Source organism: Lycium barbarum, chromosome 4, assembly GCF_019175385.1.
Source record: "Lycium barbarum isolate Lr01 chromosome 4, ASM1917538v2, whole genome shotgun sequence".
Classification (NCBI taxonomy): domain Eukaryota; kingdom Viridiplantae; phylum Streptophyta; class Magnoliopsida; order Solanales; family Solanaceae; genus Lycium; species Lycium barbarum.
Window position 1 is genome coordinate 133,377,774 of NC_083340.1, and position 14,554 is coordinate 133,392,327.

The 14,554-nt window shown below is 34.1% G+C and overlaps 1 protein-coding gene across 1 annotated transcript; it reads right to left on the minus strand.

Annotated features, from left to right (window-relative positions):
* Window positions 1-757: 757 nt before the first annotated feature.
* Window positions 758-6,601, minus strand: LOC132636555 (ras-related protein RABB1c). The gene is made up of 6 exons (XM_060353473.1): window positions 6,326-6,601; window positions 3,947-4,086; window positions 3,621-3,703; window positions 2,158-2,362; window positions 2,008-2,076; window positions 758-1,066 (listed from the first exon to the last, which is right to left on the minus strand). Exons 1-6 carry the CDS (start codon window positions 6,369-6,371, stop codon window positions 974-976), a joined length of 636 nt encoding a protein of 211 aa, XP_060209456.1. The 5' UTR covers window positions 6,372-6,601; the 3' UTR covers window positions 758-973.
* Between the last annotated feature and the right edge of the window lie 7,953 nt (window positions 6,602-14,554).

Consider the following 14,554-nt stretch of genomic DNA (forward strand, 5'->3'; position numbering starts at 1 on the left):
TAAACGGATAATAATAACAATAAAGAAAAGATAGAAAGAAAATCAAAATGGACTTCGTATTTTTCCCAGCTAATATATTCTATTCAACTTTCAACACAAAGCAATTTTTTTGTTTCATTGACTTTTGCGCATCAAAAAACTCAAAAGTCACTTAAAGGGGTGCAAAAGTCATTGCAGGCTGCAGCACTTTTAAATTTGAGAGTTCGTTAAAAACGTTTTAGATCTTCGAAATAGTGTCTATACATTGCATTTATGTCTTGCTAGGGAAGTGGAATATATCCGTTCATAATATAATTTCCTAATCTTTTCCGTACTTGCTGTTTTTATTCATTTTTTTACTAGATGCTTCAAGTAGTCGTCCATACTTAGTGTACTCTATTGTGTCTTCTTTATTTTTTTTTATTTTCGTGCTTTTTTTCTTTATTTTCATTGTTCATTTCTTTTTTCCCTGTCGTTATAGTTTGTTATCCTTTTAATGTAAAAATCTAACTCGAATAACAGCCATTCAATCCTGAATATAGACAAGTTGAGTTATAACCCGACACATTCGATTCACCATCTATCAAAATGATTGAGGTCACAAATCTTTTATCGAGTTGAATTGAGTAAGTTAGATCGTGCCCGTTGCACAACTTATCTTAAACCAGAACCAACTGGAAACGCCCAAGACATCATTTACCTTTTTTCTTGTGGGGGGTGGGGGGTGTTGGTTCAGAGGAGCCTAAGGTGTTGGATGATTTTTATTCAAAGAATAATACACAAACAAAAGATCTATAGAACTTTATACACATTTGGTGTCAAATATTACAAGGAGAGATCAACGAATAAAGACAAGTCCCAATAAAAGTAAAGTTTGCTTATATTTGCCCAGATATTAACATAAACACAAACAACGTGGAGATACCATAGAATGTAAAGAAACAAATAAATAACCACAGAGGATGATCGAATTTGAAGAATGACGTTTCCGCTTTCAACTGCAACAACCTCCTCCTTGAGAAGCAGCTCCGTCTCTTCCACCTGATGGTCCAGGAATGCCTCCATACCCAACTTTTATTCCATATGACTGCAAAGAGGATGAGAAAAAAATCCACTCTTTAGATCAAATTTACATCGACGAAACCAAGCATTAAGCATTTTTAGGCAACTCATTAGACAATAATCAGGTATTCAAGTTATTCAGGAATGGTTTTGTCGTAAGTATTCAACTGATACATCAGCAAACAAGGACCTATGTGTGTAAAGATATGATCTACTGTTGGTCCATCTGATTGGTTAAAATCTCGTAAGAGTGGGATTTCAGATTGACGGGTTGCTGGTCAGTAGTCTTCTACTGTTGGTCCATCTGATTGGTTAAAATCTCGTAAGAGTGGGATTTCAGATTGACGGGTTGGTGGTCAGTAATCTTTCAAATCTATATATCATTTCAGAATAACCTAAACTTCCCTCCTCAAAATAGCATGTTACAATATCCCCAATTTGTATGCTCTGGAATTTGGTTCTCAATTAGGCACAACATTTCCCTCTGGTCTCAATTTTTTTTTTTTTTTCCTAAAACTCGTGTGCCCATGCCAGTTTGTGTGCACCTCCACTTTTCCATTAGGCACTTTTCCTCTGATGATCTCAAGTCTCCTCATAAAAGTTATCTTACGGGTCAAAAGCAGATCCCAGAAGCAATAACAGCATTTATGTTGGGCAGAAGGAAAAGACATTGGACTCGACAACATGCTCAGTAATATTGTTTTTCATTATTCTTTAAACAAGTACGAAAAGGAGTATGTGGTGATAGGATCAGAAGGAACCAGAACACGCTATCTACTTAAACGTATGCTGACCTTATTTCTTCTATACTTTTCCCAATTTTTCTTACGTTGTTTCCTTTCATATATTAGTAATAGATTTTGACAGAAGTCGAGTCTTCTCTAACAAGTAACAGGAAACAACATTTGCTGTCCACAGCAAAACATATTAAACAGAACAAACATAAATAGTCAGGATAAGGTATACCTCATTTGATACATCAAACACTCCATCCTGTATTTTCTTATAGATCGTGGAGGCCGTTCTGATAAAAGCCTGAAGAAGTACAATAAATTACTTTTGAGATGTCCGTTGTTTAATATGACAGCTCAAGTAGCACGTTACAGGATCTTTTACCTCTTCAACATTCTGAGCTGTTTTAGCAGAGGCCTCCATAAATATTAACCCATTTTCCTTGGCAAACTGCTCGCCTTCCTCTGTGCTTACTGCTCGTCTGTGAGCAAGATCACACTTGTTTCCAATCAGCATTATAGTCATGTTTGCATTTGCATGCTGCCTTGCATCTTCCAGCCAACTAGCAAGGTGATTAAATGTTTCCCTCCTATAAAATTTCCGGTGGAAAGCAAATCACACTTCTTCACTAACACAACAATGCAATACATATATATGAAATTCAAGAAAAAGGGAGCAAATATATTCATAATGTTTACTTTAACAACTAATACACTTATTTGCCGATTGTATTTACTGTTTCATACCGCTAGATTCAAGATAGAACTCATATGCAATGAGGCACACACCTTAGTGCCTTGCCTAAACTGAAGTGCAGCTTAAGTGAGGCGAAGCGCCATGCCTGAGCTTTTTTGAGCTTCAGGGCTTGAGCGAGTCTTGAATGAGCCTTTGACAACACTGATTTATCCATTATGAAACTAAAGAGACTCGGCAACAAAAATATGTAAATGACTTTATTTTGACATGAAGTTTAATTTGGGGGTGGGAAACCATCAATTCATCACAAAGGCACAAACACAGTGATGCAGGCAGTTAATTATTGTCCACATTTGAATTTATAGATCCCGCATCAAATTTAGTACAGAAGACTACATAATTGGTTCAATTATGTCAAGTAAGAGAGATTTATGAACCAAAATTACATAGTGTTCACTAGCATTAAAAACTTCTTTAATTCCTCACTTTGACAGTACAACAACAACAACAACATACCCAGTGAAATCCCACAGTGTGAAGTCTAGGGAGGATAAAGTGTACGCAGACCTTACCCCCATCTTGGAAGATAGAGAGGCTGTTTCCGAAAGACCCTCGGCTCAAGATTTCACATGACGAGAAAAGGTTAGATAAGCACAAACAGTTCAAAGCAATACGAAAATGAAACTAACGGAAGCGACAAAAGCCATGATAAAGCAGTCTGAGAAAAAGAAGTAGTAGATACCACAGATAAATACGATAATTGTGGTACAAGAAACAACATATAGTTACAAGAATCAAAGGACAAGAAAATGAAGATCAAAACTGCGACTACTAGTACGACGGGATACGTGGGACAGTAAAAGTCAAATTAGCTTCAAAGCACCATGAGATAACATTTTACAAGAGCACAATGTAATCTTCTACACTTAATTAATTTGAAGATTACAGTATATACTGCAGATGCAGCCAAAAGTCTGATATAACGATAACATGTCTGGGCGACAAGTTTGTGTGAGGAATTTTTCTAGAACTTTGATCCAAGTGAAAAGCTAAGACAAGAAGTACGTCTTGGGTAAAAATGAGAGCAAATTTATGCTGACTAACTCCAATTTCATGCATAAAGAGTGTCCAAAAACAATGCCGAATAATACCTGGTAATATCATAAACAAGCAGTGCCCCAGCAGCACCTCTGTAGTATGACCTTGTGATAGATCTGAATGATTCTTGGCCAGCCTGTAATGGAGATCATTCATTACAATCATGCTATCTGCCATTTAATGACAGCACAAGCAAACAATAACGGAAACAGTATGAAAATGATTCTGCTGCCTAGGAAAGAAATTAAGGCATATACAAAGATGGTCTTAAGCTCCCTCCAAATGACAAAAATAAGATGATTAGGCAAAGTTGGACTAATGATCACATTCTTTTTAGAAATTCGGCATATATTGAAGCAGAAAAAGAAAGAAAAGATACCGTGTCCCAGATCTGTAGTTTTATTGGTTTGTTGTCTATTGTGATCATTCTAGCCCCAAATTCAACTCCAATGGTCAAGTCATGGACTGGTTGAAATCGTTTGTCCGTAAATTGCAACAGAAGACATGATTTTCCGACTCCTGCACAACAAAATTGTTATAGATGATGTCATCAAGGCTTCAAAAATGTATACATCAACATCAGAATACTCCATGGGAATCCAAAGAGTTATACGAAAATGCTAGGGCAAAGTGCACTCGTACGAGGCAAAAGAAAGAAAAGATTACATCCAGGCATTCTGGGTATAAACACATCACAAATGACCATAAAAACTAAATGACCATGAGGAATCACTCAGCTTAGTCTCCATTGCATATAAAAGTTACAACCAAGAGTTTAGATCTCATCACAAGGATTTCGAACTTGTGAATGCCCCTAAACCAATAAGAGGGCAGTTTCTTATATAGATATGGTGGCGAGACTCGTGAGTAGCCATCTCACCACAAGCCATATGTAAGTCATCTCTTAAACCATGTGCTTATGGTTACAAGCTTTTCAGAGTTCTAATCAACAGGCACTTCACCATCTACAAAATGGCAGATACATTTCTCGGAATAATTTGCCGACTACAGTATTATCATTGTTGAATTACTTACTTTAATGATTGTTCAAAGGATTTCTATTCAGAAAATACAACAATTCTACAAGTCAAAGGAGCAGCACTGGTATGGCTCTAAGAGAAAATGTTTGGCTTTTTAAGCTGGTGTAATCTAAAAGAAAATTAAGCTACTTGAAAAGAGCACTCCACACATGTGATTTCTTGGCATACTCCTCAAATAACGACGACGTTTTAAACTTCATCACCAAATAGTCAAAAATCAATAGAGATTAACTTAGAGAAATTGATAGTTTATGCCTAACTGGAAGGGGAAATCATTGGGACTCACATGGGATTAATAAGATAGTGAAACTATAGTGCTAGGCTGTTTTAAGGATGGCCAGATTGTGAATGCAGAAAAAAAGAGTTGATGAGCAGTGATGAGAGAACTAAGGGGAAAAGAGGGAGAGAAGGAGAAGAAAACAGAAGTATTTCTTAGACAATCTTTCTATTGAAGCTAAAGGATAGATATATTTTTATGAGGGGAAACTACTTTCAGCAGAAGCAAGAGTTGCAGCGAGGATCATAAGCTTTCAGAACCCCTTTCTCGACAACTGTCAATCAATCTTGCTGTCTAAGGTGCAGTCTAAAGAATCTTAACTTCCAGACCGATACTCCTATAATGGGTTGCTGCCGCGTTTTTCACTATTCTAGCAACCAACAAAACAAGTGACTAGACTCATATTAGAAAACTCCGAATTACTATAATTTTTATACATAGACAACTACATTAGAGACTTTTATGTCCCTGTTAGATATATGAGAGAAATTTAGATAATATTTACTAGGCAAATGATTAGGTATTGACTATTGCAATAAAATGGGCATGAAGCCAGAGTATTCATATAGCCCAATCCTAACTAGTTTTGATTTGACGCCGTTGATTAATTGCTGATTGATCTCTGTAAACTAAATCCACAAGACTACACGTAGCCGCATAAACTGCAAACTAAACAGACGTCAAATCCAACTAAATTGGCTGATAAAAGTAGTCTCCAACTGCTGAAACTCTAATTTTATTTATTACTCCCTCTATCCCGATTTATGAGATACTTTTCACTTTCCGAGATTGAAACTTTTTGAACTCTGACCAACATTTTAATATGTATTTTTTTCACCAAATTGATATGAGCAAAAAATGCAACTTATAGTACTTTTCATATATATATAGATTTTAATCTAAAAATATTGAGTTAATGTAATCCAATTTAGCTTCAAAGTTTAGTCAAATTGACTCTCGAAAAGCGAAAAGTATCACATAAATTGGAACCGGAGGAGTATAGGTTGCAATTCTTCTAAATATTAATATAATGAAAAAAACACATCTTAAAATATTGGTCAAAGTCTATGTAGTTTGACTCTCAAGAAACGACACGTTGACAATTAAAAGTGAACTTAGGGGAGTAATTAATTTAATGAACTGTATTTAAATTACCTAAATCAGCAAGTTTGACCTAACAACCACGAAATCATAAATCACCAGCTATGCGACAGAAATAACAAAATTCAAAATACAATAGAAATATTAGGATTCTCATAATAGCATAAAATTCAATCGCCTGTATTGAAATAGAACCTTCTAGATCATTCCAGATCCATAAAAACCAAAACAAGCAAATAAGTCACAGAGAAAACATAATAAACAGGTGCAAAAAAGGAAATCATCATTAAAATTAAAGATAAAAGCAATCAAATTGAAAAAAAGAAAAAACGAAAATTACCGGTATCGCCTATGATAATATACTTGAAAAGATAAGCATACGACATGGTTGATGCGATCTAAAGAAAGAATATGTAAATGACCTGGACAATATGATTAATTGTATATTTATGTATGTGTGTGTGTATATATATATAGGGAATTTGCTGGTAATTTATTTAAAATAAAGTTTAAGAAGAAGATAAAAAAAGAGAGAGAGAGGGTGAAAGGAGTCTGTAAAAATTTGAAAAACCTCTCTTTTCTTTTCTCTCCCGTTGGGAGATGTCACCAGAAAGATAAAACGAAAGAAGAAGAAAAAAAAAAGGAAAGAAGGAATGTCAACTAAAAAATAAAATAATAATAATACTCCCTCTTTCCTCTTTTACTTGTCAAAATTTATTAAAAATAACTTTTCTTTTTTACATATTCATTTTAGCACATTAATTTTTTTTTTCCAATTCTATAGATATTATTATGTAAATTTATTTTTGAAAAATAATTAAAATGCTAATAGTTGAATTTAAATTTTTAGAATATCAGTAAAAAATTAATTTTTTATTCTACTCATTTATTTCTTTAAGAAACGTGATTAACTTATATATTCAATGTATTTCTCCCTTTTAAAGAAGTAGAAAAGAAAAAGACAAGTTGATACTTTAAGGACAAAATAGGTATTTAAAATGTAAATTAGGATAAAGGAGAAGAATGTCTATTGTTCAAAGTTGAGCGGGGAGTTTTATTTTTAAAACAAAGTTGGGGATGTAAATGATTTCAACTGTTTTGAGCATTTTAATATTACATATCAATATTTAAAGTGCCAGATTGTCCAATTCTTCTCCCACGTTCATAAGGCAGATTATGGCCTTAAGTTTCCCCTTTAAATATCATCAGTTAATGGCAATAATGCCTTGTAACTCCTTGTCCGTTAGGCAGCCAAAAAGAGGCGGAATTGGTCTGAGTTTCTTACGTTTTTGGTGGCATAAAGTGACCATAATGTGACCATTATTCCTTGTAACTCCTACTCATTACTCACTCATATTCTCTACATAATTATAAGTTTAATATCCCACTAAACCATACCTTTCATCTATTATTATAAGGATAATATTATTCACCTATAAATAGTTATCCATCATTAACTTGTGTAGAGTATAGAAAAAAATATACGTTGGAGAGTTCTTAAAAAGTGAGGAAAGTAAAAAAAAAGAGTTTATTAGTTGAAGGAAGGTGTTCTTCTTTTTGGTGGATCTTTAGACTCAACATCTTGTCCAGAGTTTGTGGAATTATACGACGTGATCGGGCTGTTGTATCCTGGAGGGGACAAGTCAGAAAGATTACTGCTGGACCGATAGATTTGCTGCAGTGGGCTTGAATCTCCTTAAAGAGAGTGAGATATCCGCGCCTCAGCCGAACATATTTTTATTTCTTCATTTTATTTTTCAATTGTAATTGTAATTTCATTGTAATATCACCAATAATTTTTAAGGAGATTCAAATGGCTACAATTGAAAAATCCGCGGATGTCAAAGTAGGAGATCTTAACAAGCCATTTCGGTTCAACGGTACTCATTTTAAGAGATGGAAGGGTAAAGTACTTTTCTACTTAAGTCTTCTCAATGTTTCTTATGTGTTATCTGAGAAGAATACAAACAAAGTAGATAACTCTTTCATGAATGATGAAGAACTTATTTCTCTTCAAGAAAAAATTGAAAAGTATGATGAGGATTCTTACAAGTGTCGGTATTATCTTCTAAATTGTCTGTCAGATAATTTTTATGATTATTATGATAGAACTTACTCTACTGCAAAGAAAATTTGGAAAGCATTGCAGAGTAAATATGATACCGAGGAGGTTGGAGCGAAAAAATATGCTGCTAGTAGATTTTTTCGTTTCCAAATGGTGGACAACAAATCAGTGGTAGACCAAGCTCAAGATTTTATAATGATTGTTGGAGAGCTCAGGTTCGAGGAGATAAAAATTGGAGATAACCTTATTGTTTGTGGCATAATAGATAAACTTCCACCTTCATGGAAGGAATTTCAAAAAACTATGCGCCACAAACAAAAGGAAACTTGTCTTGAGACGTTGATTATGTGAATCCGCATGGAAGAAGAGGCAAGGGGCCAAGATGCACTTTTGCAAATGAAAGAGAGCAACTTACAACCTGTCACAAACAAGGTAAATTTAATTACTTCAAATAATGTTGCTCCTAATGCTAACAAAAATACTTCTATGAAGCCTAAGAAGAAAATATTCAAGAAAAATAATGGTAGACCTCCCAAGAAAAATAATGGTGGTAACAACCAAGCACAAAATCAACAAGCACAAAATGGAGGACCATGCTTTGTCTGTGGCAAGAGTGGGCATATTGCTCGATTTTGCAAGTTTCGGAAACGTGGTCCTACACCTCAGGCGAACGTTACCGAAGAGCCACTTGTGGCGGTGATAATAGACATAAATATGGTTGAAAATGTTGATGGATGGTGGGCTGATTCTGGTGCAAACCGTCATGTCTGTTATGACAAAGATTGGTTCAAAGTGTATACTCCATTTGAGGAGCCCAAAACCATTATGCTTGGTGATTCTCACACTACTCAAGTACTTAGAAAGTGAGATGTCGAGTTGAGCTTTACCTCAGGAAGGGTGTTAACTTTAAAAGATGTACTTTTTACTCCTTCCATGAGAAAAAATTTGATGTCTAGTTTTCTTCTTAATAAAGCAAACTTCAAACAAATTATTGAGTCTGATCAATATGTAATAGTGAAAAAAGGTATTTTTGTGGGAAAGGGGTATGCTTGTGATGGGATGTTTAAGTTGAATGTTGAGATGAATAAAGTTACTAATTCTGTTTACATGCTTTCTTCCACTAATTTTTGGTATGCTCGTTTGTGTCATATTAATAATCGTTATGTGGGAATCATGAGTAGTTTAGGATTAATCCCAATGATTAAAAAGGATTTTGAAAAATGTAAGGCTTGTAGTAAAGCCAAAATCACAAAAAGGCCTCATTTTCAAGTTGAAAGAAAAACTGAATTGTTAGAGTTAGTTCATACTGATATTTGTGAACTTGGAGGAATTTTAAATCGTGGAGGAAATAGATATTTTATCACTTTTATTGATGACTTTTCTAAGTATACATATGTTTTCTTGATGAAAAATAAAAGTGATGCTTTTGAAAATTTTAAAATTTATCTCCATGAAGTTGAAAATCAGTTTGGAAGAAAAATAAAAAGAATTAGAAGTGATAGAGGCCGTGAATACGAGTCTAATGAGTTTAATTCTTTTGTTAGATCATTGGGAATAATTCATGAAACTACTCCACCTTATTCTTATGCGTCTAATGGTGTAGTAGAGAGAAAAAATAGAACTTTAGTTGAGTTGACAAATGCCATGTTTATTGAGTCTAGTGCACCTCTAAATTTTTGGGGTGAAGCTATTTTAACTGCTTGTTATGTGTTGAATCGTGTGCCTCATAAAAAGATTAAATTAACACCATTTGAGTTGTGGAAAGGTCACAAGCCAAATTTGGGATATCTAAGAGTTTGGGGTTGTCTAGCTTATGTAAGGCTAATGGATCCCAAAATAAGTAAATTGGGTAAAAAAGTTACTACTTGTGCTTTTCTTGGTTATGCTTCAAATAGTATAGCCTATAGATTTTTTAGTCTTGAAGATAATATAATAATAGAATCAGGAGATGCTATTTTTCATGAAAATAAATTTCCATTTGATTCTAAAAATAGTGGGGGTCAGAGGACTAATGAAAATATTTTGTCACTACCTAGTTCTTCTACTTCTGTTTTGAAAAATAAAGAAAGTGATGATTTTGAATTAAGAAGAAGTAAAAGAGCTAGAGTAGAAAAAGATTTTGGTCCTGATTTTTATATTTTTAATGTTGGAAATGACCCTCTCAATTTACAAGAAGCTTTATCTTCACATGATGTTATTTTTTGGAAAGAGGCTATAAATGATGAAATGGAATCACTTATTTCTAATAAAACTTGGAAGTTAGTTGATTTACCACCGGGTTGTAAAATAATTGGGTGTAAATGGGTCCTTAGAAAAAAGTTAAAACCGGATGGCTCTGTTGATAAATATAAGGCTAGACTAGTTGCTAAAGGGTTTAAACAACTAGAAGACTTAGAATTTTTTGATACTTTTTCTCCGGTAACGAGAATTACATCCATAAGGCTTTTAATTGCTATTGCTGCAATTTTTGATTTGCATATTCACCAAATGGATGTAAAAACTGCTTTTTTAAATGGGGACCTAAATGAGGAAATTTATATGTAACAACCCGAAGGTTTTATTAAAGCAGGCCAAGAAAGCAAAGTGTGTAAACTTACTAAATCCCTATATGGCTTGAAACAGGCACCAAAGCAATGACATGAGAAATTTGATTCCTGCATGATTGAAAATGGTTTTAAAACAAACGAGTGTGATAAGTGTATCTATCATAAGTCTTGGAATAATTCACATGTTATTGTTTGCATCTATGTTGATGATTTATTGATCTTTGGCTCTAACATGAATGGTATTGGTGAAACTAAAAATATTCTTAGAAGCCATTTTGACATGAAAGATCTTGGTGAGGCAAATTTAATTCTTGGAATAAAAATTACTAAAACCTGTGATGGAATATTCCTTGACCAGTCACATTATGTTGAGAAAATTTTGAAAAAATATAACTTTCTTGATTGCAAGCATGTTGTCACTCCTTTTGATTCAAGTGTTCACTTGTTTCTTGTTCAAAGTGAAAATGATGTGATAAATCAAAAGGAATATGCTAGCTTAATTGGAAGTTTGAGATATGTGACTGATTGCACTAGACCTGATATTGCATATGCAGTTAGAGTACTTAGCAGGTTTACAAGCAAGCCAGGTAATGAACATTGGCATGCCATAACGAGAGTTATGAAATATTTAGTTGGTACAAAAACTTATGGCTTGTTTTATAAAAAATATCCTGCCGTACTTGAAGGCTTTTCTGATGCAGATTGGAACACTTTATCTGGTGATTCTTGTTCTACCACTGGTTATATTTTTACGTTGGCAGGTGGTGCTATTTGTTGGAAATCAAAAAAGCAAACTATTATTGCTAACTCTACCATGGAGGCTGAACTAATTGCTTTAGCTTCAGCTAGTGAAGAAGCGATTTGGTTAAGAGATTTATTATTTCAAATTCCATATTTTGAAAAACCAATTCCTCCTATATTAATTCATTGTGATAGCACCGCTACAATTGGTAGACTTCAAAACCGTTATTATAACGGTAAATCCAGACCTATAAGGAGAAAACACAGTACTGTGAGATCATATTTGACAAGTGGTACCATTAATGTTGATTATGTCAAATCTTGTGATAATCTTGCAGATCCACTAACCAAGGCCTTGGCAAGAGAAAAGGTCTGGAGCACATCGAGGGGGATGGGATTGAAGCCCATAAATTCATGAGTCATATATGAGGAAACCCAACCTGCGGACTAGAGATCCTATAACCCCAGGTTCAATGGGAAAAACGAATCATATGATGACTTGTTGAGAAAAATGCACTATTTTATTTATTCCCTCCCTATGGTGTAAGTGCGTTATTCTGTAACAATTTGTGGATGTTGAGTTTATAAACTCTTAATGAAACTCTAGCTCGTATGAGTGGGGTGTTAAGTTACAGTAGAACTCTTGACAGATTTCACCTATGTGAGTGTGGAAGTAGGCCGCTTCCTATGAGAATTGGGCTCGTTCTCAAAAGCACTCATGAAACCGGGATAGCACAAGGCCGTAATGTGCTGGCTGTGAAAGCTCATGTTAACACCTTGATTATTATGTGTTAGCAGTAATTCTTTATTTCCCTAAAGCAGTCATAGTTCAAGTCTGAGACTACTACGGCTCTGGAGTAAAAATTATTGTTTTACTAAGTGAAGGTTCAATGCAGAGCACACCTTCATTAAGCATAATAATCTACCTTCAACTGATATACTCTCTTATATTAATATTAAAATGAGTGGGGGATTGTAAGTGTTTTGAGCATTTTAATATTACATATCAATATTTAAAGTGCCAGATTGTTCAATTCTTCTCCCACGTTCATAAGGCAGATTATGGCCTTAAGTTTCCCCTTTAAATATCATCAGTTAATGGCAATAATGCCTTGTAACTCCTTGTCCGTTAGGCAGCCAAAAAGAGGTAGAATTGGTCTGAGTTTCTTACGTTTTTGGTGGCATAAAGTGACCATAATGTGACCATTATTCCTTGTAACTCCTACTCATTACTCACCTATATTCTCTACATAATTATAAGTTTAATATCCCACTAAACCATACCTTTCATCTATTATTATAAGGATAATATTATTCACCTATAAATAGTTATCCATCCTTAACTTGTGTAGAGTAGAGAAAAATATATACGTTGGAGAGTTCTTAAAAAGTGAGGAAAGTAAAAAAAAGAGTTTATTAGTTGAAGGAAGGTGTTCTTCTTTTTGGTGGAGCTTTGGACTTAACATCTTGTCCAGAGTTTGTTGAGTTATACGACGTGATCGGGCTGTTGTATCCTGGAGGGGACAAGTCAGAAAGATTACTGCTGGACCGGTAGATTTGCTGCAGTGGGCATGAATCTCCTTAAAGAGAACAAGATATCCGCGCCTCAGCCGAAAATATTTTTATTTCTTCATTTTATTTTTCAATTGTAATTGTAATTTCATTGTAATATCACCAACATTTCACCCTAAGGATAGTCTGATACACTAAGCTCCCGCTATGCATTTCTGCAAGAGGCTGTTTCCACAGCTTAAACCCATGACCTTCCGGTCACATGGCAGCAACTTTACAAGGCTCTCCTTCAACTTATTTTAGAGCACAAGTTTCAAAAGTCTTCTTTCATTCTAAAATTTCGTGGTCAATCAAACAACACCGCATATTAATACAACTAATCTTATTCTCTCTTCAGATCTTCTTCTGCTATACATATTCATCAAAATTTCGATGGCTTGGCGTTGAAAATAATTTACTAGGTGGAAATACTTTTTTCATTATATTGAATTCTTAAAGTTCATCTAAAAATATTGTTGAGGAGCTATCGTTCCATTTGAACGGTGAAGAGGATATTATCTCTCAATCCTTAAATATTAAGGGGGTTAAAGTGAATATTTATTGACCATGCGTTTATAAATTTGGTGCATGCATTGAATGTAGATAAGTATTCTTAGCGAAAGTCACACAGGTAATTTGATGTAATCATCTCAAATAGATGATGTAATTGTCTCATCAAGATTCAAGGTGACACACTTTACACTTGAATGAGATGTAGTTATCATAACTATGTAAATACCACTATATATATAATGTACTAGGAGTTCTGTTGTTGATCGAGCTATTCACGAAGACATTCTCATGGTATGAGAGCAATTATGGGTCTTATACCATGTGCTAAAAGTAGCCATGTGCCAGAAAGACTTGGCTTACATTCTTTCTTGGAGCCAAAGGATGGAATATCATCTGATGGAGATTGCACTTGTCATATGATGTAAATTGTAACCAATAACATTATTGATGAAGAGGGTGCATGTGACATTTGGACAAAGTTGAAAAGTCCACATATTCTACAAATAAATTGTAACTAACGAAGATCACATAAAATGTGGAAAAGCCAAAAGAAAATAGTTTTTGTGAGAAAAGGATAAAAGTGTGAACATTATTATAGTGAGGTAGAATAATCAAAAGAGGGCTCTTTCTTTTGAGTGTGTAGTGTTTTCTTGAGTATTATACTAGCGATTACCAATATAAAACTATCCTTATTATAATGGATTACTTTGCTTCTCTTGGTCCGTGGGTTTTCCCTTATTCAAAAGGTTTTTCATGTTAAAATTTGATGTCCTTGTTACTTTTATTTTTGTTGATTACCGTCTCTTGATGTTCCATTGTTATTATTGTTCTTTAGAATATATTTTTTTGTGTGCTAGTTTTCCAACATATCTACTCTTGATGTGTGTTTCATATAGATGATGTAGTTATTTGAACTTTAAAGGTTCCGATTTGAAATTCTATAATAACCCGCTTGATTTATTGAATTTGAAATTTAATAGTTACACTTATTTAGTGAATTATGTAACACATATACATGACATGATTCAAAAATATAAGTCATATGAACCCTACTAGGTCCGCCGCTGCATATAATACGGACTCCATAGCTCATTGAGTCATTCAACAAAATTATTCTCATGAAATATAAAGCAGTTGCACGAGTGAACAATAG